The following is a 25,295-nucleotide window of genomic DNA, read 5'->3' as shown; positions in this document are numbered from 1 at the left end:
TTCTTGTCATATTGATATCTCATACTGAACAACCAGTTATGATATTATGGCTACTACTAATAGCAGTTCTTTTTATTATCGATTTGATCAATTCATTTCTAATAAATACAAGGAAATGTCTTCAAATGTGTTTTTTGACTGATCACCTGTCTAAAGTCCAAGGATATCGAATTCACAGACACTCTCACATTTGAGAAGCTGAAACCAGAGAAAGTTTAACAACTTCAGTGATGAATAAAATTAAAATTGCTGACAATTCATGTTCTGACACAGATTAATCACTTAATCGACAGCTGTAATTATTTCATGAGGGTCATTCATTAGACTAATTTCTATATTGACATGTTAAATGGTCTTAAGCTGATATCTTCAAGCTAAAATAATCACTTTTAAGAAAATTAATTTCTGTTATGAAAATGAATACAGTAGCTGTTAAAATCATGTAATTTGCTACGTTAAGGGGATTTTTTTGCCATTAAATAAAAAGGCTATGGCAGAAATTATAGAGTGATACAGATATCACAGCCGTAGTTATGGTACAGAATTTTGGTTAGATAATGAGGTTTATCTTCATTGTATGGATATTGTTAATTACCTGTGATTCCTCAAGTTGAATTCAGCTAAATGCTAAAATGTAATGTAATGGTAGCAGACATGGTTAAGAGTGATAAAGTCAGTGAATTGACCACGTAATATCATTATACTTCAAGCCAACTTATGTGAACAGGGATTAATCTATTTTTTAAAACATAAGCATGGATGATCATATTTTTAAATAGTAATTATTTATTTTTTTAGATATTTTAGAGAAATTTCCTTGAGAAGAAACTTCAGAGGATCTTCATACCGTTTGATCAGGCAGAAAAAAAAAGAAAAAAAAAGAAAAGTGGTTCATGCTAAAAAACTGCCGTGATGAAATTTCTTCCAACAATTCCTTGTGATGAAATAAAAGATGTAATGACAAACATGCAAGAGCATGCAGTAGGTGACAGAGCACACCGAACATCTCACCTTAACTGGAAGTGCTGGGAATCAAACCTGTGACCCTCCCCATCATCTAGCGAAGGATTTCTAATAGGATGGAAAAAGTAAACTTTGGATAACCAACCACTGAAACCTGACTTTTTATCATGAAATGCTGTAATTTTGATATTCAAATTGCACTCTTATATTTTTTTTTACACATTAAGACACTGAGAAAGAAACACTTGGAGCATGCTACATGGAACAAAACAAGACAACTGAAAACAGAAAACCCATGTCCTTCACAGTATCGAAATGACTGTCCCATGTCAGGTATTTAGAGTCATCAACAACATCAACACAAAATATATAGTGTGTGTGCATCTCCGCTGTTTGTAAACTGAGTGTGTTTACTGGAGCCTGCAGTACAGTGGAAAGGAATCATTTACATAATGTGTGTGTTTGTGTCTATGTGTTTGTATGTGTGGTTACTATTGCAGACAAGGTTAGAGTAGATGGATGTGTAGCCAGTGTACACACACTAACATGTGAAAAGGGTCAAGGAGGAGGAGACACACATACAGACACTCCTGTGATTACTTATTTAAAGTCCCTCATGAGTTTGTGTGTCTGTGTGTGATTTGTAGGCTACAACTCCTAACACACACAGGCATGCATGTGTATACATGTCTGTGTGCACATCCATCCATGGTTAGTATAATAATTATTTGATGAAACTGTCGGTATGATTATATTTTAGCAATAATTCTAATGGATCTTACCTGTATAGGCCATGGTCACATACTATAGTAATTAATGTTACACAAGAGCATCTGCACTGTTATGTGTTTAATGGATAAAATATGAGATGATACTTTTGCTAAAAGGAAAGCTGGAAATAACAAAGCAGAACATCCAGTTATAACTGACCGGTCTTAGGATATCCATTGACCATGATGTCCTAATCAATCATCTTGAAAAGTTGGTCAGTTTTTCTGACTGTGTTAAACTGGTTCTTAAAACATCAAACAGATAAAGTTTATATCAGTGAGATCACGTGTCTGAGAAATATGACATCTGCTGCCGTTGTCCATTTTTTATTCTCACTGAACATACAACTAAACTAACTTAATTAAACTAATCTGATTTTATCTTTAGACTCAGATCTGAGCTTCAAGTCCCACATCAACATCTTAGACACAGCTAAAGTAAGGCCATTTATAAATTAAGAAGATGCTGATTTATTTATTTAGTTCAAGCCAACTCGATTACTGTAATGCACTTTTCACTGTCCTCCCAAAAAAAACACTCAGAGGCTTCAGCTCATTCAAAACTCTGAAGCTCAGCTGTGAACTAGAACTAAGAGGAGAGAGCACATTAGTCCAGCTTTAGCTGCTCTGCATGGCTTCTTGTTATATTTAGAATTGATTTTAAGTTCCTCTTGTATGCTCCCTCCCTCAATGGGCGAGGACCAAGCTACTCTGCTAACACTGTGATTAACTATATACCTCCAAGAACATTACGATCATTTACTGCTGGTTTATTGAAGATTCCCAGTAACAGCCATAAGAAAATACAGCCTTTGTCAATTACACCCCAAAACTATGGAACACACTGCCTATAGAAACCAGCTCATTAAGTACTTTTAAAAGAAAGCTAAAGAAAGAAAATGTATCTGTTCACTATAGCCTTTTACTAGCTCTGACTTTCTTCACATAGCTCTGAAATTTTGCACTTTGCTCTGCACTTATGTACTGCTGCACTTCTTTTTATATGCTGTTGTTATTGATGCCAGTGGCTGGTTGATAAATTCGGAAGAAAAGACAGCACCACTGACAAGGGTGGTTATTTCTGGGGCAACATTAGGTTGTGCCTGGCGCAGATAAAACCCACAGTGAGATTGCCCCCGTAGGGAAAATGTCCTGGGGCAGTTGAAAGAGGCTGACCCCAGTGTAATCAAAACCTGTGGTGTGTTTGCATCTGTTGGGAAAAGAGATTCTGTCTTGAGTTTAACAGAAGAGAGTAGGAACACTCAGGCGAAAAAGAAAAGTTATTTGTCTTAAAGTTTCTTACAAGATTTTTTACGTATTCTATTTTAACTTTATTTATTTATTTAATCCTATCTTATTATTATTATTATTATTATTATAATATTGGGTTTTCTTTCCATCTCATTTTCCATTCATATTTGAAAATGTTTATGTTAATTTCATGTCCATTTCATGTGAAGCACTTGGTGCATTAATTATCACACTATGTATGTGTGTCTCATTCTCCACGGCCCATTTCACCACCCAGATTCAACCCCATAGACACACATGCATAAAAATACACACCTACACACCACACACAATGCTGCATGGACTGAATTAGTTTGTGATGTCAATGTTTGGCCTAAGCATGATGCAGAACACCACCACACTGGTCTGTTCCTTGTCCTCTTAGAGCTTCTTCTCTATCAACTTGAGTGTTTGCATCTTCGCCTAGCAACTGTGTCTGTGGTTGAACTGTGGTTGAAGAAATAAATGCAGACCCAAAGCTGGTCATCGTCACAATAACAGCTGCACTGAATCACATACTCACATCTTTTTCTCAACATTTAAGCATCTCAATAAGTAAATGGCACTTTTAAAGCATGAATGAAGAGCTGAACAGAGTTTTGGTGAGTTTACCCTCCATTGCATCTGGTGATATAAGCAGCCCTGCAGCCCTGCAGTTTCACTAATCATATTACAACATGACTAATCAACTTGGCATGCTATCAAAGAAAGTGTGAATGTCTTAGGACACTAAACAAAATTAGGTCACTTCATCTGCTTGCACAATGCTTTTTCTTCAGACAACAGAAAGCAGTGACAGGAGACTGAGGAGAGAGAACTCTGCAAGGCAGAAACTTGTGCATGTGATCAAAAACATAACTAGAACCAAACTGTTTATACAAGCGGTTATTCTACTTTGATTCTGGGATTCTGTGCTTGAGTCTCACTGGTGAGCTGCAGAAGCTCTCTGCGAGCCTGTCATTCATTGACAGAGCAGGCTGTGTGCGTGTTCCAGTGTTGTTTCCCTTTCAGATACCGTTTCTCTCTCATTACAGTTGTGCCTCCCGTAATGCTCCCCCCTCAGCGGTGAGGGTTAGGATAAGGTTAGGCCCAAGTTGAGTTATGAAGAAACATGTATTGACTGGGAAACAGACTGTGACACAACTCCAGGACTGTGCGCAAATATGTAATCAACTCTACCTGATGTGATCCAAGCTGCTGAGAGAATTAGAATTAAAGACCTGCCTCTAATACACTCCTGCCTCAAACAAAAGCCTGTTATATTTTGCAGTTGAGGTAAATAAAGGCCCTGGTCACTGGAGGCCCTGGAGGAAATACTGTAGTTGAAAACTGTTATGGATATGGTGTAAATGTAACAGATGACATAATAGTTCCAAACAAATAATTTTGAAGGCACAACAGCCAATGGAAAAAGTCCAAGACTTGGTCGACCAATGGTGTAACATCATCACTCAACTCTATCGCTGACATTTGCGGATACCAGTCTGGCCAACAACAGGTGAGCAAACACGCTGTTTCAAGGGATAACAGAAAATTGTGGAAAAGATGTTCACTACAGTATGGTGAATTAGCTAAATGAGCTGTTCCGCTAAAAGAAGTAGTTTCAAACACCTGGAAATAACGTGAAACTAACAGAAGACAACATGGTGAGCTTCATAAGAATTTGGACAACAATAAATTGCCTATTTGGACTTCACACCCTGTCAGTCATAGATCTAAGGTATTTTACTTGATAGCTTCTAGTAAACAACATGATAACTTTGGTAAGCAATTACAAAAATTTTAATTGACAGTAAACAAGCTGTCTGATTTTTTGGTAGCAATGAGAGGCTTCACTTGTGTTCGCGTTCCCATCCCATCTAATCTAGTCAAGTATTGTCTGCCAGCTCTATCCTCAGTCATCACAGAAATCAACAACTCCTTCTTCATCTGTGGTTCAGTCCTCCAAACACTCGAGCTGGCTGCTGTCATCCCCGTCCTCTAAAAAACCTGGCTTTAACCCTAATATGAGCAATTTCTGTCAAAAATACTGGAACGTGCTGTCGCCTCACAACTCACCTCCAACTAATGTTTGGACCATTTCAGTCCAACAAAGCACAGAATCAGCCCTTCTCTCCTCCGACTCTGGTCTCTTCAGCATCATCCTCCTCCACCTCACTGCAGCTTTTAACACCATCAACCACACCATTCCCCACCTTGAATCCTACGTCAAGATCACTGGTACTGCTCTCTGCTGGTTAAGTTCAAATCTCACAAATAGAGAGAACATCAATAACTGCATCACCTCCATCGCTCCTCTCTCCCAAGGCGTCCCCTAGGGTTTGGTGCTTGGCCCTCTTCATCCTCTACATGCTCCCCCTTGGTAACATCATGTCATCATGGTCTCCACTCCACCAAATCCATCACCACTACAAATCACTTCACTCTGACCAACTGCATCACTGAAATCAATTCACGGGTGCAAGCTAACTTCCTCGAACTTAACTGTGATAAATCAGCCATCATCATCATCATCATCATCATCATCATCCTAAACTAAAACCACTAACAACTTCTGCCTCACAATCACCAACTCCGCTCCATCCCGTTCCCCATACATCCGCAACATTAAAGTCGTTTTTGAAAGCAACCTCTCCTTTGATCACTACGTCAATCAAATCACCAAAACTGCTTTCTTCCACCTAAAAAACATTTATCCAAATCATCCAAAGTCTTCAATATGCTCCAGTACATCAAGGTCTCTGCAAATCTTGCTCCTGTGACCAGGTCATCCTCCAGATCCACTTTGAATTCCATCTCTTAACTTACAAAGCGCTCCATAACCGGGCCCCTTCCTTCCTCACTTACCATCACCACACTCCTTCCCGCAGCCTCCCCTCCTCTGATGCCAAACTCCTGTCCACGCCACCCAAAACCAAGTGACACAGCATTTTCCATAGCTGCCCCCTCCCTCTGGATCTCTCTCCCCAAACACATCTGAGACCGCACTGATCTGTCCATGTTCAAATCACAACTCAAAACTCTCCTTTTCAGAACTGTTTTTAGTGTAGGATTAATATTGTGTCTCATGCTTTACCTGCTTTATTTTATTGTTTTTCTATGCTCATTTTTTAATTCATGTAAAGTATTATAAATAAAATGTATTATCATATTTAATTTCTGAAAATATGAAAACCTTAAAAAGACTACTACTACTTGCTTTCCTATTGAGGTTATTTTGCCTTCCCTTTAATAGAGTATCTCTATGAGGACTTAATTCAAGACATGAGATGCTTGGCTCTAAATTGTTAAGACACACTAAGTAAAACATAACTACAGTAAGTAAGACATGAAGACAGGTCTGAGTTGCCAGAACAACTTGATTTTTTTCTGCTACTGCTGCTAAAACAGAGGGGACTCTAACCACTTCCCTCACCTGGCTGAAAAGAAATATTGCATCATGTGATAAAATGAATGATGCATTATATCCAGTACTACAGAACGTGAGGATCCACTTGGCTCTGCAGTTTCCACACTGTTGGATGTGTAGAACACAGTGAACAAGACTGACACAAGCTTCTGTCAGTGTTACACTTTAGGCAGCATGGTAATCTCAGAGGCTATTACAGATGCACCTTGGGCAAGAGCAAATAGTAAACCTCTTAACTCTAAAGAGAATGGAGGACTAATCCCTCACTCAACAAAGCTTAACACAGGGGTCCTTCAGTTATCCTCTGAAACGAGTTTTCTTTTTAATCACTCTGCTGCAATATTCCTCTGCCAGTCTTTATTTTGCAAATGGAATATGACAACATGTATGGCTTATTCTAACAGAGGCATTATGAAGTATATGTATTCATTAGTTCTTTCTGATTTCCACCACTTTTCCTTGTTGTGTTACCTGAAAATCTGCTCTAGTCTGCAATTCTTCTGTGCCATATAACCACTAAATATACCAGCTGAGAATGCCACTCAGGTCAAACCTTATATTTGACAAGCAGCAGGGGAAACCTCCACCTCTGGCAACATTTGAAACAGACTTTGATAGGAAATTTGACCCCTTTAGTCCCGAGTTGTATAGCAGCTTGCTTTGGGATTAGGTGTTAGGGTATAGCATCTTAAGCTTGCTTCTGGTTGGACTAGGAGCAGCTGTCAGAGCGAAGTGACTGAAAACTGAACAGGTAGAAAATATAGCAGGCAGGGAGGACGAGTGAGAGCAAACACAGCTGAATAAACTGGAACAGTCAGAGCTCTAGCAAAATCTGAGAAGATCTGTTTCCATTTCCACTCATCATTAAGAACCAAAAAGATTAAGAAATGTGTCACTAAAAGCCATTTATTTTTATTTCATATTAGAACTTAGAGCAAAACTAATTATGCCTCTGGCTAATTGATTTTTCAACCAAAAGACATAAAAAATAAATAAATAAATAAAATTCTGGGTTTGCTCAACTCAGTTTCAATTCCCTGCACTGCTTCATAAAACTGTTTTTTGTAGCAGTATAGCTGATTATTGAATGTGGCTCATCTTCACAGATGTGAAATAGGATTTGTTGTAGGATTTGGCTGTTTCTAATAACCAAAAAAACTAAACTGATCTCAGGAAAACACATAAAACATTTGAAACAGAAAGACATCTGTCTTTGCCACAGATGCCACATTAGCACAGAAACAGGCAGGAGGGACAGAAGCACTGTTTTCTATCAAACTATCCATCCACAGTCCCTTTCACATTTTAACCTGTAATTATACAAATGTCTTGTACTTTGAAGGGACAGCTGCTGGACCTGAGGCAACATTTAGTCTAACAACATTATTTCCAATTACCAACATAAACAGAAGCCTTTCTAAACAACAGCTTGTACCACCAACACCAAAACACAATGTAAGGACTATGGTTTTGTTATGTTGAATTATAAAGCAGTTACTCGATACTCCAAGCGGCGCAGTCATGGCAATGGCATCAAGCAACACATGACATGTCGAGCCAGAAATCACAAGATACATTCAGCCACAAACACAATACAGCACAACAGAAATACAGGACTAAAGCAGACCAGTGCATTTTAAATTTTTCTTTCTTGAGACCGATTAGATCAGAATATAAAGTTGCAGCTCATGAATGGGGATCAGGGGACTATTTTTTATTTTTATTTTTTAAACGCTGCAGGGAAATGCAGACTTTGGGATTAGTGGAATTTTACAAAAATAACAGGTGATCCAAACTTAGAGACAAAAGATCTTTTCAGATTGGATCATAACTCCCGGTGGAGTTTTGATAGCTTGAGTTGCCACACAAACACACGTCAGTGAAGATAAGGGGAGACAGGACGAGCGGGTGGGACAAAATTTCTACTTGCAGTTCTAGTAGTCTGGTAGGAAGGGAGGTAATTACCGTAAGAAGGAAAAACCATCCAACCTGTTTATATCCTCTTCCCCTAGTAAGTGCTTTGGAAGTGGGGAATAACTCCCAGGGGAAATGGAGGGGAGACCAGACTTGTACTCCAGAGTGCCACTATTGATGGGAGAAGAGATATGATTTTCCATGGCTGGAGAGAAAGCTGTGTGAGAGAGTAAAAGCAGAGTGATGTAAACAGACAAAATGATTTGCACAATTTCAAGCCAATAAAGTATTGCTGCATGCTCTGTATTTCTAATTGTCATTATTTAATTCAGTTTCAAAATAAAGTGATTGGGTTTAAACTGTGAAAAGAAAAAAGTGAAAAATATACTTCTAAGAATGCAGGATCTCTCTATGACTGTTCAAAGGGGTTTCACAAGTGAATTACATAGTAAAGTATAAATACAGTAAGTATAAAACCAACTATTTTTCCAGAGACAAATTTTAGTTCATGTTAGAGATTTAATAACAATGGAGGTGAATTAAAGACGCTCAGTGTAGTAAATTGTCATCTGATTGGGCAGTTCAATTGAGCTTTTTGGCCTCTATAGCTTGTTGTTTTGGTTTAACAGCACATTTACTTGTTCATAAACACCATTGTTAGCAATAGCAGGCAGCTGCTTTTAGTGGAAAAACTCCACAGTACAGTGGCCAACTAGTATAATCCACAGTGCACTAGTTAGTGACAAGCAGATGAAGAAAGTTGAGTATATAACAGGAGACCAAACCAGCACTAAAAAGGAGAGTGAATATTGGATTTACATATATTAGGTGGTGAGAAAATTAGTGCTACAGATGTTCTGTATCTGCTTAACATGTAAATTAGCAACTGTTTGTATGTGGTGATAGTGATAATTAGGGTTGTGTGAGCCAAACACTGATTTCATGCAGCTTTAACTTGAAAAGGCTTTGTGTATTTGTGAAAGAGAAGCTGACTCACAGTCATGCCTTGACAATTGGCCTCACCAAACACAAATCTCACATGGTTAAGCTTTTTTGAAGACAAATGTTGAGTCAATTGATAACTAATACCTAATCAGTTAGAATACAAGAGGTGGTGACTTACAGTGTGTGATATCGGGAGGCCCATAGGGATCTGACAGGTAGACATTGGTGGGCTTTCCCACCTTTAGGTAGACCACGTCCGATGTGTTCTTCAAAATGGCCACAGCCTCTTCATGAGACACTTCCTCCAGACTGTAGTTGTTCACCTGTCCACACAATAAACAGTCTTTCTGTGTTCAGTGATTTGAGAGGCTGCCTCGTGTTCTCAGCTGCTCAATTCAGAACAGTCTGCCGTGTTCCCTGCCTCCAGGAGACTTGATTATGACAGATGGTCTTTGGGTGAGAACACGACAGTAGGAGGGTAATCAAATTAAGTGCTGGTTAAGCAAGCCGGACGCTCTCCTCAAGAGAAAGCTTGCTGCTAGAGTACTGAGCCAGTAGGCTACTTACGTATATATGTGCCAGAGAGTCATTTAATCACTTAATTATCATTTGGGACGAATGTTCTCAGCTGCAAACACACTACTTGGTCAATACACTGCTATTTGAAGTAATATACAAAGTATAACCTGATTCCTGGAGTCACCATTAGTCTCTTGGATGTCAGTTTTTATAATAGCAACCAGTGTATTAACAAGACACAAATGGGAAACAGGTTATTCATAAAACTATCACCAAAAGATTCAGTGTCATGGGCTATAAAGTCATCACCAAAGAGCCTGAATTACTCCATTTACTGAGTATCATTTATAACCCCATTGTTCTCATTTGTCAGCACACCAGAAGCAAAATAGGTGTGTTTTTAAGTGAGGGGTGTTTTTACTTAAATTACATATAAATTAGTGCTAGTGTGTTAGTGCCAGGACTGTTGTATTGGATTGAATTAAAAGGAGTGAGGTTTCTATCAGTTTCCACTGAGGTTCATTGAAGCCCCCACACAACCATATTCTAGAGCCTATAGAGTTTGGTGACATCAAGCGAATCCCATCAAGCTCCACCCACCTCAGATCAGAGTTTTCATCAGCCAGAGTGACTGGAAACAGCCTGTGTGTATTAAAGCTTGAACTACATCTTCTTGCAGAGTCTAAAAATGGGACTCGTGTGACATTACCAGCAGACCTGGTACTCACCATTAATAATCTGTCTCCAACTTGTAGCCGGCTGTCCTTCTGTGCTGCCCCACCATCAATGATTTTGGTGACGTATATGCTGTTGTCACCCGGGATGTGCTGGTTTCCAACTCCACCTGCGATACTGAAGCCAAGCCCTGTGTGTGTGTGTGTGTGTGTGTGTGTGTGTGTGTGTGTGTGTGTGTGTGTGTGTGTGTGTGTAGTTGGTTAGTTTCTGGGTTATGAGTCTGACAAATGTTACACATGATATATATGATGACATCTATTATGATATACAATTTATTAATTCTTTAAAATAATTGGATATTTGTATGCTAATATGTTCATCACTTCTTGCAGATGCTTTCTTAAAAAGTATTTTTAAGACCCTTTCATTAGCAGTAACTGTCTTTCCCATCAATATTACCACCATATTCTTATGCTGAGCCAGGAACAGACCTGTTAATATACATGCAGCAGTGACCAGCTTTGTTCCTGATCACCATTACCCATGAAATATTTACATGACGATCAAATCACAGGACAGAAGTGATTGGGATTTACAATAATTCTGTATGTGACAGACCTGTATGACTTGACTAAGCAGGACTGTTTATGTGTTTGAGCTCACCTTTTGGTCCTTTGATGAGTTTGATCTCAATGATGGTCTCTAGCATCGGCCTGCGGCGTCGCACGTATAGTCGGACAATAGAACCTGCAACTTTCAGGGCCTCCACTGCCTTACTATGAGATACTTCAGACACATCTGCATCATTCACCCGCAGGATGCAGTCATTTACTCTGGAAGAAGAACAGTAATGAGACGCTGTTGAACATTTTGACAAAAACAAGAACAATTTTATGTCTATCTAAAAAGCTACTTACAAACACATAAATCAACAGATTGAATTGAGTAAGTGGTAACTTTTATGAATATATAACTAACACAATATGTTTACACTATAAACAGACAGTAGTCCTACTTTTGCATCTTCTCCGTACACACAAACACACACATCTGATGGCTGAGTGCCTAAGATTTTGCCAAGAATCCAGAATGATTTAGATGCCAACACCGAAGAGCAACAGAGGGACATTTTTTTTTTCCACACCCAAGCAGCACTCCTTCCATTTTTCTTTTGACTTAAAACTGTCTGTTGTTGCCAGTAGATCATGGTAACCCGTGTGCTTGTACAGTGGGTTTAGTTTGCAGGCAACGTTGTGCCATTTTATACTTATTTCAGTATGATTATTAAGAATTATAATTCCTTTATTTATATAGCACCTTTAAAAACAAGGGTTTTGTTGGATTTGGTAGGGACGCATTTGGTTATTGAGTATGATTTATTTTTATGTCTAAAAATAATGAACTACTTACAAAAGAAATGATTAATTATTATTATTAAAGTTATTACTACTAATTAATAATAAAGGGCACCACCTGGAGACCGGGAGGATAACCAAACCAGGTTGCAGTCTCACGACCCAAATAGTTAACTTAAAGAAGCTGACTCTCTCGATTAGCCCCAGGTCACAATAAGCATGCACAATAATGACTAAAAGACTTCTCTTTAAATACAAAAGTGTTTATTTAATCTTCATAGACGACACAATTTACCAATCATCCAAGTAACTAAGCATGCAGAAAACACAGCAATACAGCAAATGCATTCAGATGCTGTGTGTGTGTGTGTGTGTGTGTGTGTGTGTGTGTGTGTGTGTGTGTGTGTGTGTGTGTGTGTGTCTCAAGATGGCGGACGTGATGTGAAAGATTACGTCGTGCGAGACCCAAGATGGCGGACACGACTTGGTGAGTGGTCGTGTCACGTGAGCCAAAATAGTGGACGGTTATTGGTATTTCTTGGCTAGACAACAAGCAATGCCGACTAGCAGTTGGAATTCTTGAGCTCACCCAACTTAAAATCCTCACCACCCGTGGCTAGAGGGGAGGGAGGTTTAATGTGTATGTGGAGTGAATGTGTGTGTGTTGGTGGAGAGAGAAGGAAAGAGAGGAAAGGGGTTTAAGACGTTAACTTCTTTAACATAGAACATTATAAGGTTTTCTGCCTTAAATTTACATCATGTAATATTTTCTTACATGTTACTCTCCAAACATAAACTTTGCAAACTTACTCAACTTTAACTTCGTTGCAGGTTTTGTCATCACGTATGCTACCATCTGGTCTGTTGGACTATACTCCAGAATAATTTTTCCATCATTCACAGTTGACCCCTAAAAAGTGTTATTTTATGTCAACATGTTTACACCTCTGTCTGCTACAGGGTTCTTTGCTAACACTATTGTCCCTTGGTTATTTTGCATCAACCTGCAAGAGACGCTGGCAAATAACACATCTGCCCATGCACGACCGCCTGCAGAGAAGCCAAGCAGAAATCAAGAGTGCACAGTGGAAGTCTTTGATGAAGTCAAGGTCGACGATGTGGCGAGCAGGAATCCAGGACCTCTCCTCCAGACCGTAGCCCTCCCAATTGACCAGATACTGGAGCCCCCTTCAAGGCCAGGACAGGACAGGAAAAGACCAGGCGCTGAACTGAAAAAACTGGTCCCACATTGATGAGGCGGGAGAGGGCTTTCATGGACCGGCTTCACTTTGGACACGTGGAAGGTGGGATGGACGCACATGGTGCGCAGAAGCCTCAGTCTCACCTCCGTCGGACTGATGACCCTCTGGATGGGGAAATCGGCGGATGAACCTGGGAGGAAGTTTTTTGAATTCCACCCGGAGGTGTAGGTGTAGGTCCTTTGTGTTGGCCGAACTGGTAGTCCGGAGCAGGAGAGCATGGGTGTACTCCACCCATAGGAGCTGCTGCGACTAGGAGGACGGATTCCGGGAGACCATGCAGCGAAGGGCCATCTCCATCTCCTAGTTCTACCGCTCAGTCTGCCCGTTAGACTTGGGATGGAACCTAGAGGACAGACTGGCAGTGGCTCCCATCAGGCTGCAAAACTCCCTCCAAAAAAGCGAGGAGAACTGGAAGACGTGGAGCAGGACCAGCTGGGCAGTCTTTTTTGCTGACTGCAGTTTGGCCAGGGGCACAAAGTGGGCCATCTTGCTGAACCTGTTCACAACAGTGAGGATAATTGTGTTGCCATTGGACGGGGGCAAACCAGTAACGAAGTCCAGAAAGATGTGGGACCATGGGCGATGAGGCACCGGCAGGGGCTGCAGGAGACCAGAGGGAGCCTGATGCGAGGGCTTGTGCCGATTATAGACAGGGCAAGCATTCAAAAACTCCCGTGTGTCTTCCTCCAGCATGGCCCACCAAAACGGTTGGCGGAGGACGTCCCGTGTTCTCTGGATCCCAGGATGACAGGTGAGTTTGGAGGTGTGGACCCACTGAAGCACCTCAGACCTCAGGGCTGGAGGAATGAACAGGCGGTCTGGGGGACAAGCGCTGGGCCCAAGCTGACCCTCGGTGGCTGACCTCACCCTCTCCTCGATTTCCCAGGTAAGGGTGGCAACAATGCAGGGAGCAGGGAGCAGGGAGCAGGGAGCAGGGAGGATCGGGTCAGGCCCCGAGGCAGAGTCTGTTTCTCCCTGGAACTGGCGTGACATGGCATCAGGCTTGACGTTGTGGGACCCAGGACGGTAGGAGGTGCAGGCTGTAGTCTGTCTCTCCCACTCAGCGGTTCCCCAGAGACGAGCCCTTCCCTTCAGGTGGTTGATAGTAAAAGCTACCTTAGCCACCTCGGAAGCTAAAGTGTGGGGTTGCAGAGAGAACAACAGGGAACAGTTCGTCAGGAAGGTGCCACAGGTCTCAGGGTCCCCTGCATGCCGTTCTGGGGTTCCCATCCGGGGCTCAGGGACGTCTCTGGGCGGTGAGGGTAGAGGAGTCTGTGGAGCTTGGGAAGGATCCGGAACCGGAGCCTGGTTCAAGGCGGCCATTAGCTGCTGCATCAGGGCGGCCAAAGCTGTTAGCGCCTGCTCATGGACCACTGCTGAATGTCTTGCTTCAGCTTGTGATGAAGCCATCATGGATTCATGCTGCTGGAGGGCGCTCTCAATCCTCTCAAAGCGACTCTGTGGTGAGGAGGGGTGTGCTGGGTCCATGATTGGTCAGATTGTATTGTAACGGATATTGGTAGGACCCAGTTGCAGCACCATACACCATAGGTGTGATTGGTAATGACTTTTAATTATGAACTAGCAGAGATAATGCACACAGGTGGGTATTAGGGGTAAAGGAAGGGGTCCGGGGCTGGAGAGCCGTGGGTCAGGTGAGTGGAGCAAGGTGATCGAGCTCAGTGACACAGGGGAACGTTCATGGACCCGAAGGCTGAGGCTGGCCGTGCCGTGCGTTAGGGAGCAGGCCGGAGACGCGTCAAGGGAGCAGGAGGATCAGAACCAGGTGAGCAGTCAGCGGGGCAGACGAACCAGGAAGGAGCAGGCAGGCAGGTAATCAAAGCCAGACGAAGGATCAGGAAACCAGCAGGGAGGCACTCATGTTGCGACGTCAGAGCTGGAGAATGCCAAACAGCCACAGGGACAGGCAGATGGGGACCAGGAAGCACACAGGCAGAACTCAATGTTCACACAATGTTCAAGCATTTACCAGGGCAGAGACGAGGCAGGATGGTCAGGGACGAGCAGAGACGATAACGGGAAGTCAGTCCGGAGATGAACGCTGGAAAGTCTTGCATGGAAACAACAATACAACATGGAAGAACAATCTGGCAAAGAGTGAGTGCATATATGCTGGCCTGATTGGAGATGGAGTGCAGCTGGGGGCAACAGGTGAGGACAGTGAGGCTGATTAGGAAGTGTGGCAGAGTGGAGAGTGAGACAGAGGTAGGATGAATAAGTGAATGGAAAAACACTGAGAAGCAGAGCAGGCTGTGACAGGTGGTGGTGGTGGTGTGTGTGTGTTGGGGGGGTCCAATTAGTCCAATTAGCCAATAAGAATCAGCTTTGTCCATTTCTGCCCAGATACTGCGTTAGTAGCACCTGCTGAGACCTGAGACCTGCTGTTTGCTAACAGGTTCTGAATTTGTATTGCAGTCTATGGAAGAGGTACTATGATGGTTGAACAGTTCCTGTAGCTCGAAGCTCAAAGTAAATTCAATATGTCTGCTGCTGTATTTACTGTTGTACTGTCCAGTCTGAACTGTAATCTCTATTAGCACTAATTTGTAAACAGCTTTATACCTGTGTGTGTGTGTCTGTGTGTGTGTGTATGTGTGTGTGCGTGTGTGTGTGTGTGCATGCGTGCGTGTGTGTGTGTGTGCGTGTGAAAAATGTCACTTCTTCATTTTTGGGGAAATCAGCTCAAATTCTGTAAGTCTCTGTGCTATGATAGACACATTCTATGAAACAGGACAAATTTGTTTACTATTGTGGAAGCCATGATGTGTTTTTTTCAGGAGTTCTAGAGCTTCTCCCACTCTAGCGATGATGTCATCCACTCTAGCTCTGAACATTCCGTGCAATGTACACCCATTATAAAGTCTGAAATGGTCTAAAAATGACACAAAACGTAAACTGCACAAAATTTTGTGTATACCATAATAGTTGTCAAAATACTGATTTAACCCAAAAGAGTCTCAAGTCTCGTGACCCGTTTAATGTTTCAACCATTTTTCTATCTTGAAGTATGACGCAGCAGTAGAGCTCCAAAGTTGGTCGTTTTGAAGATGTCTCCCTATTCATTCTCTATGGGAATTTTTTCACCTTTTGTCGCCATTTAAGTGGCCATGGTTATTTGAATTGCTAAGAAAAGTCACAGCACACCATTCCCGATCGAGCCATTCGATACATATATTGACAGACAAATAAGTATGCAGAATAATAATATATGCCTTCAATGCTCTTGCATTGCAGGCACATAATAATGAAAAACTCTACAATGTCAGAAAAGTCTGATAATATACTGTATATTCAGGACTTGTATCATTAAGGCTTATAGAGCAAACATCAGTAATAAAATTTGTGTTTAGTCCTGACTGCACCTTTCACCTCATGAAAAACACTTAAAATGCTTCCCAGTACAGCCGAGTTGGGGGATTAAGTATGCTTAGAGCTCTGCTACAGAAACCCTGAGTGGTGACAGGAAGTTTGTCTGGTTTCTGTAATTTAATAGAAATTCAAATCCCCATCAGGTCTCCCTCTTCACAGAGATTAGACCATCCATGATGCATGGACATAAGTCTCATGTTATGTGTGCACTGTTACTTGTATGATTTTGTTCTACATCAAGCCCACCAGTGTTTCCACACTTTCATCACTGTTAAACAATCAGATATCAGCAGTGAATGTGGTGAGACCAGTGATGTTTGTGTATGATTGGTGAGGTTCTCTTACAATGGACATATAATTGACTTTCAGTGATAAATATAAGCCTGCTACGAAAGCGAAACCTTACTAACGATGTGTAAATCAGTTCTCTTCAGTGTCCTAAATCACTAGAATCAATTCATTGAAAAGATTCAGTCAAAATCCGTTCTGCAAATCGTTCAGTGTTTGACCGGTGCTGTGACTGTGTTGTTCTCAATGAACTGAAAACGGCTGAAAGATTTTTATTCCTCATGATCCCTGGCTTCCAGAACCGGAGGTGCTTCCGCTTTGACAAACACGCCAAACTCCGTTTAAAACTCTTGGCATTTTAAAGTGAGATAGATTATCTTTAAGTCATCCTCCCAAAGGAGATTTCTCATCTGACATTTTTGAGACAGAATTTTTTTTTTCCTGTCCTTTTTTTCTTTCCTGTGAGGGGAAGTGTGAGTGACTGACCTCAGGCGTCCATCCTCTGCTGCAGCACCTCCAGGGATGATCTTAGTGATGAAGATGCCAGGGTCTTCACCGATGTGTGGGTTATCTGTCCCTCCGGCAATGCTAAATCCTAGCCCTGAGTTACCCTGCAGCAATTGGAGAACAGTCAGTGAGAAAAGGGAATGAGCAAGCAGAAACAAGATATCAACACATCAGCTGCATGTTCCTAACCCAGTCTGAGGACAGCTGTCTTCAGTGTAGCTGAACTTATTTAATGAAACAGTCCAAGTGTAGATGGATGTAACAGATGTTACATTCAGGTACGCCAAGTGATTTTTTTTTTTTTTTTTGGAAATATTTATATACAGCTTTAGTTATCAATGTTTTCTGCCCAAATTTGTCTGCTTCAGTCCCCATTTCACTGTCAGATGAGCTAATAATTAATTATTTTAGATGAGGCATCATCATGGAATTGTTGTTGTTTAGGCTTGGTTTTTTACTGTATTTTGACCAAGTTTGCTTATAGCTTATAGCTACTGTATCTAATTTGACTTCTCTCTTGCTAGCTACAGTAATGTTGTAATGTAATGCCTATAGCTGTTAGTTTACTGCTTATTGTGATAGTAGCTACAATAAACTGAAAATCAGCTTCAAATCAATTTATAATCCTATTAGTGGGTTTATTTTCTTCTGAAGTCAAAATGTGGATGCATTTTTTTTTATGGATTTTAATTATTTAAAACACCACAATCTTTCCATGTATTCCCTCACAAGTGGAGAACAATCCTCTGGCAGGGAATCACTGATGCACAGGATAAAATAAATCTTGTGTACTATTTGACAGCACTATACAAATAATTACAAAATGTCCCTGCATGCATCCTCACTGCCTTCACACTATACATTTAGCTTTATTAAACGTTGACCTTTAATTCTATTGAAAAGCACCAGTAACGATTTCTTTAAAAGTAAATCAAATACTGATGCATGATTTAATGGTATGAGTTTTTTGTATCACTGCTCTCAGTATGATTACAAAGTGGTCAGTGTGTGAAGGCCCTGGTATCCTCCTGTAAGCCACAGCATCTCTCCTGAGTTAACCTGGCTGTGGAATATTGTATTTAGAATTCTCTCTGCAAATAAAATCCCCTGGAAGTCAAATCACAAAATGAAAGAAAAGCTTTGATCGAGTTAAGTTGTAAGTTGATGGGAACAGCAGCTGCTCTTGATTAAACAAAACCTACTGAGTGTGCCTGCGGGTCCTCGCTGCCGCCAACACTGAATTAAAAAACGCTACTTATCTCTCCAAGGCGACGACTCGAGGGGACCACACACAGACCTGTCCGTGCTTGGCCATCATCACATGATAAATATAGGGGTACAGGAATATGGATAGGGGCTGACTACTGTCTGCATTAAATCTTAGTGCAGGTTTTCTTTTTGGTTGGTTGGTGGCTTTCACCTTTGCTGTTGCCCTGGCTCTCTATGTGCTCCGATTGTATTGGCGCTGTCAAAACTGCTTCTACTCTGTGCTGGTTTAGTATTCATTGAGCCTGTATTTCTGTCTAATTCAAGTTCATGCCAACTGTGCCACATCTGCTTTAGTCCACAAATCGTTTTATCCATTTCAGATAGCAGCTCATTATATATATATATATATATATATGCAGATTACCAAGCCACATGCTGAGCGCACATACTTTTGTAAAGCAGGAGGAATGTTTTGACTTTCCTCTATCATGGCATCGTGGCGCACGTTAAAGCCTTCAGGAGACCGTTTGACGCAGTGTTCTCGTGATTAACTGAGAACACTGCGGTGGAGGCATGTTCCCAAAGGTTTACTGAGGTCAAACACAGCTGCGGGATCTGAGATACTCACCCGCTCCAGAGTGATTTCCTCAAACTCATATTCAATTTCTGTGCCGTTGACCTGAAGAAACAAAAAAGAGATTAAGCCAAGACATTCACATTTTTAATCCTTCAAACACGCCAGTGCTGCTGGATAATTACTGTCTACTGAAATATATTTACAGAGGATAATGTTAAGCAACTCTAAGGCCAACTCCACATACTTAAATTGAGGGTGACAGTTGTGTTCCAGGGCCACTTGTGCTTTCTGTGTTAAATATGCCCCATCTCAAGGGAAACAATTTGAGATGCTTAACATTATTTTTGCAACATGAAGATTAGCTATAGAGGAGTTGGTTTCATCCTATATTTCATTCAGATGATTAATAACCAGTGATCACTTCCATTATTATGCATATGCATAAGGCATGTGCATATTATATTCCCAGATGAACACCATTTTTGAGTAGCATCAGACTCTATTATAGTCTTGTGCTGTTTTTTTATTCATGATAAACATCAGTAATTCAACAACCTTACTTGTTTTACTAAGATAAGTTACACAATCAAAATGTTTAACTAATACATCATACACACTATCTCACCTCCAACTCAATTGTAGAGAAGAAAGGACTGATTCTTTTTTTTTTTTTAATGTGCCCCTTTAATCTGCTGCAGGTATTGATCTTCTACTGAAAAAGGCTAATAGGTGCAGTAATAAAAGACACAAAAGTTGAGACTCACATAAGGAACTGACTCCAAAGTGTCTGTGTTGACAATTATTGGGGCAGGGCTGGCCTGTAAGAGAGACAGGGAGAGAAGGGGAAGGAAAGGATGAGACTTAGGTTTTAGTAATAGAGACGCTTGTGCCCACCACTGTCCTACTTTCCATAAATGTATCCCGGGGGCAAGCTTGTGGATCTCTGTATCATCAACAATTTAACAGACTTCCATTTGCTGGATGGCACCATAAACACTCCCTTGTCATGCACAGCACTCTGACGGAGTTATTATAGCTGAATGGGTTTTTCAGGAGAGAGGGGTGAGAACATGTGTAGAAAACAAGTGGATGTAGTAAGTTTTTGTGCGGATATGAAATTATGACACCTTACTGATAGGAAAGACACAGCTGAGCAAAGTGACACAGTTCACACACTGCAGTTTATGTTGAAATGTGCCACGATGGCCTGGAAAACCTAAATGTTCACATTTGAAAGACATTTTAAAACCTATTTTAACAGCTTTCACTGCACCACTGCAGTGCTCTCTAGTCTGTACTGTATATTGGAAGTTCGACCTCCGGTCAGGTTATAATATTGCTGTCATAACACACAGCACACAGTACACAGAATACGCAAAATGCTTCCTCCCAATGGCCTGTAGAAAATGAGCAGATTGTTAAAGGCAAGAATCCCGAGAGAGGAACTCGCAAATGTTTTGGCCACAACAGAAGAAGAAACCTGAAGAAGAAGAAAGACCTGATCATTCTTCTGTGCACAATTAGAATAATAAATAAGTAGTATATCATATTGTGTGTGAAAGATGAGGGCATCATTATAAGTATACATATTTTACATGTGGTGATACCATGAGGTAGAAGAATTATTGCACTGTATGCACACACACAGATGTTCATCCCTGCTACTGTGACATCTCAGAGTGCCCTACAATCTGTGTACCTGCTGTGTATCTCACTGACATGATGCTGACGATGAGGTGGTTTTCTCGCTTGGTCATCAGACATGAGACTCAGCTACATTTATGTTAGCCAGCTGCTTGGGTAAAATACTCAACGGGACTGTCTGGTTGATAAATAAGTGTAAGACCCTTGGTTGATGACTCAGCCACACAGGTGCACCATGTGGACGCTCATTTCTATGAACAGAATCCAATTTATCAGTTTCTTCTTGTGCTTGAGAAGATGTGCACATTTAGAGCTGCTGTGGACAGGTGTACAAACCAACTCTATGTATTTATGTTATTGTCCTGGTCAAAGCTACAGGTCTACAGGTCCCTGCTCCTCACCTGCTCCACTCTGCTGCTTTTCCTCCTGCTGATTGCATCAGCCAGTGCACCTCCTCATCAGCTCTGCAGTTCCTCTGTCACTCATTGCCAGATCATTCATGTGTGTTGCTACCTTCCTTTACAATAAATCCAGTTAACTTGCTCACCTGTCTGTGTTCTGCTTCTGGGTCCACTAAACACTGGTCACTGGTTATAACATTGTGATACAATGAACTGAATGAACTGTGAAATGTTTAGGCACAGTGAAGGCCAATATGGCATTTCTCTTGTGTGGTTCATTTTATGGATTTTATTTTTTTCATTCATTTTATGGATTTTCTGTCTTATCTATAATCACCCCTGTATGCACCTCTGATCAAAATAATTTCCTCTTTTTCAAAATAAAGTTTGATTTGATTTAAAATTAATGAGTATTATCATCATTATCTATCAAAGTGATTCTAATCCAATATACTCTTAATCATTGTGTGTACCTACACAACCCTGGAGCTGGAAATGGGAAACAGAAAAAGTGGCTCTAATTGAGCAACACAATAGTATTCTAGCCAATCAGCAACAGTTTCGAGCTTGTGCAAAGGGAAAGAAGAAGGAGAAAAGTAAAGAAGAGGAGGGGAGATGGGCAGCGGAAGCAGGAGATGGTAAATCTGATATCTGAACAGATAGTGCCAAATTAATGATTACCAGGGGAAGGAGAAGGAGCGATCTTCCCCTCCAATGTCGCCAGACAGTCTGGAGTTTTGAACAGGATTGATTTGGAGGGCAGATTAGATACTGGTGGTGATGTTAATGTGAGTGCATGCAGGAACGTCTACCAGCGGTGTGACTACAGTGTAAACTCCACAACACAACTGCACTGTCAAGAAGGAGAGATGGCCAAAGAACTGTCGAAGAAGAGAAGGACAGAGGAACAAAAACTGAAAAACTGTGTTATTATGAGGGAAGGGTGACGTTGGTAAGGCTTTCCAACAGTGGAGACTACACAGTGGGACTGGGAAAGGAATTCAGCCCTGGACTTTTCCATTGGGATCGGCCTGCACCCCGAATGACACAGACTGCTGGTAAAGAGACAGACAGGAACAGGAAAAACCTGATGGCCCACTGGGATTTTTTGTGAATGTGAACAAGACAGAGTGAATTTCCCTCTGTGATCTTTTCCCCTGTTTTGTTTAAGGTCTGCTTTCATCCAAGTTAACTTCCTGCTCAATTCTCAACCCCATGAAACCAATGAAAACCATAATTTTAAGATTAAAATAGAAGAATAGAATTGAAGAAAATCACATACAGAATTGGATATGTGATATGTGAAGCTGAACAACAAAGCAATTTAAAGATATTTGACCTTTTCGAAGAAGACAGTATGTATTTAATGCAGTAATTGTACCCACCATATAAACTGGACATTTAACACTAATGTTCCTTGGTTTGTGTGTTGAGGCCATTAATCTATAGCATCTCCCATCTTAATGCCAAAGCATTTCTACTCATGTGAATTATTAAATGAATATGGCTCATTCAAATAAGCAAGTCTGAACTGCGTGCATGTCTGATCACAGATTCAGACAACAACAGCAAGACTGAGTGACTCAGTGCATTTAACAAATTGAGAAACATTAGAGTTGGCCGGCTGTGCAGGAAGGCAAAGCCAGAAAATGTCTGCAGGAAAAAAGTGTCTGTGAGAGGAATGATGAGAGGGATTAAGACGCCTTTGTTTGCTATACACAAACTCTAATGATTTCATAGGAGATCTTAGAGAGAGCAGACAGCGCATCAAAAATGAACTCAGTTCTGACTTAAAATAGCACAATATGGCAGCATGTGCACTTCATTTTAAATGTTGAGATTTACAGTCAACATTTAAAATAATCATAATAATGTCATGTTAGCACCACAAATGTTTGTTAAAAGCCAACTATCATATACATCCACTTGTAGATTACTCCTCTGTGATGCTGTAATTCTTCTCAGAAATAAAGCCACTTACAGCTGTTACAGATGGACAGCAAATTTCTCTCTATTATGCTGGAGAGCAGGAAGCTCAAATAATCTGATTATAGGTCAGGAGGTTCTGCCATTACTCTTATTTCTGTCACTGGATGCTCTCTGCGGACCATTGTCTGTTGAGTCCGCAGCAGTGGCACAGGTTCACAGCATGGAAAGGCATGCTAACTCTGTGAGCTGTACCGCAGTGAAGAGGGTTAGCCTTTAGTATACTACAGCATAGCTCTGAGAAGTAAAACACAGTCACATTAAGTTATTTAATCTTAACTAAAATTTATTTTTAAAAAAAGAAGAAATGAAAAAAATAATAAAATTCATATATCCATATCCATATATTTTCACTTCTTTGCAGCTGGATACTGCTGCCACTATATATCCACATATATCCACATATATGCACACATTGCCACGTGATCAATTGCCTCCAGTAGCACATAAAGCCATTATTCCAGCAGCATGGCAAAACTGTGCATGATATGGTACCTATAAACTATGCCAGTGATAATATTCTGACCTAATAATATTGAATTACTACTTAAATTCCTCCCAGTACAGAAAAAAATAAGAACATTCACAGTTCAATAGTCAAACAATGTAGGCTCAATGCAGTGTTTTATCAACCGGGGCAGCTGTCTGATCGTTTCAGACCAGATGCTCTCCTGCATGGCTACTTTCTCATACAAAGACTAAAATAAATATGTGGATGGACTGTTTTCTATTTGAACCCACGATGCTACAATATTGTGTATTTTGCCTTTACTTATAAACTCTACTATTGCGTTGAAGAGAACATAGGTGACACATTCATCAGCCGAAACATAGCAAAGCTCTAACTGGATGACCAGAAAGATATAAACCCTTTATTCCTATGATGAAAAGCTGCAGAGAGCCACGATGCAGCATCAGATAGTTGATATGTTTATAGAGCGAGTTGCTTGTATTTCTTCAGCAGTCTTGTGCTCGTGTTGAGTTTTGCTCAATAATTCAGCGGCACCTCTATGTATAGTGGTTCATGAAAACAGGACTGTATCAATAATTCACTGGTATCTCATTTAAAAATAGTCAACAACACAATGTGAGATGTGGATGCTTTAGGAGTACGGTAAGGGTGAGGGGAAGAAGATGGAAGAGTGTGATGGCAATGGACAGATAAGCCAGGCTAGAGGAATGATGAAACATAAAATGTGACTGAAACTATGTTCATATTGGAAGTCCAAGACCAACCAATTTTGCATGTGACTGGTGACAAGAAAAAGTGATTCTGATATTAAACTTCCATTTCAAAATGTGTCTTTAGAGTTTATCACTACTACTGCAGACTACGAAATATGTCTTCTTTTAGAATTTAGGTATTTTCCCTCTATCTCCTATCTTATGTACCTGTGTTCCATCTTATTCCCAATGTCCAGCTCCATATCACAAAGGCATGGAAATAGCAAAAGAACAGATAATGCTAACTGCTGCTCCCCCTTGCAATTTCCCTGCTTGGCATTTCCCTCAGCTAAATGATGGATGACCTCCCATTACCCCCCACTGGCCTTGCCTGGGGCAATTTCACTCGTGCTATGGTTGCACAAACAAAATCACAGCAATTAAATCCACAGTTATGATTTTCTTTTGCAGTATATTAGTTTTGTATACAGTATATAAATTGGCTATAAAAAATAAAGTATAAAAACTTTGCTCAGCAACATTCAATGACTATATTTCAACATATTTTAAATAAAAAATATACAGTGACAGAAATGCTTAAACTAGCCTACATTTAGTTCAGTTTTTAAATGTTACCTAGCCTATTTTCAGCTGCGTTACTGTCATCCTCATTCAGAAATACAACATCATCTACAATGTGATATGACAGCTATGATGGGACTGTTCAGTGCGACCGATCAGAACATAAGCAATGTTTCTTCATTGATCAGTCTGTGTCTAAAGCTTCACACATATTTTCTTTTTACTTACAGTGATGAACGTTAAATAAATGTTACATTGCAGAGGAACTGATTGACAATCTGACAGACATTAGTTAGTTACTCAAGACCTGTCTTTACTAATATTATCTCTTTTGTAATCAATCAATCAGCGTGCGGACAGAGACAGCGATGATATTCAAACATTAGGCTACACATGGAGGCTTCATCCTGAACTTAGATTAAAACACTGACACTTTGTGGACATA

General features: G+C 40.7%; 1 protein-coding gene across 27 annotated transcripts in view; it reads right to left on the bottom strand.

Annotated features, from left to right (window-relative positions):
- Positions 1–25,295, bottom strand: part of dlg2 (discs, large homolog 2 (Drosophila)) — a 213,284-nt gene that overhangs the window by 34,808 nt on the left and 153,181 nt on the right. For 20 of the 27 annotated variants that reach the window (XM_056398380.1, XM_056398385.1, XM_056398384.1 and 17 more), the window contains 8 exons: positions 19,838–19,891; positions 19,125–19,175; positions 17,267–17,391; positions 11,149–11,318; positions 10,539–10,675; positions 9,470–9,614; positions 8,398–8,563; positions 1,012–1,071 (listed from right to left, as the gene is read on the bottom strand). In XM_056398380.1, coding sequence (XP_056254355.1) covers positions 1,012–1,071; positions 8,398–8,563; positions 9,470–9,614; positions 10,539–10,675; positions 11,149–11,318; positions 17,267–17,391; positions 19,125–19,175; positions 19,838–19,891 — 908 coding nt within the window. The remainder of the gene's footprint in view (positions 1–1,011; positions 1,072–8,397; positions 8,564–9,469; positions 9,615–10,538; positions 10,676–11,148; positions 11,319–17,266; positions 17,392–19,124; positions 19,176–19,837; positions 19,892–25,295) is intronic. The other 7 variants (XM_056398383.1, XM_056398391.1, XM_056398395.1 and 4 more) reach the window with 3 other exon arrangements.

This window comes from Seriola aureovittata, chromosome 15, assembly GCF_021018895.1.
Source record: "Seriola aureovittata isolate HTS-2021-v1 ecotype China chromosome 15, ASM2101889v1, whole genome shotgun sequence".
In the NCBI taxonomy this organism is placed as follows: Eukaryota; Metazoa; Chordata; class Actinopteri; order Carangiformes; family Carangidae; genus Seriola; species Seriola aureovittata.
Note: the sequence above shows the minus strand (reverse complement) of the source record. Positions and strands in the feature narration are given on the sequence as shown.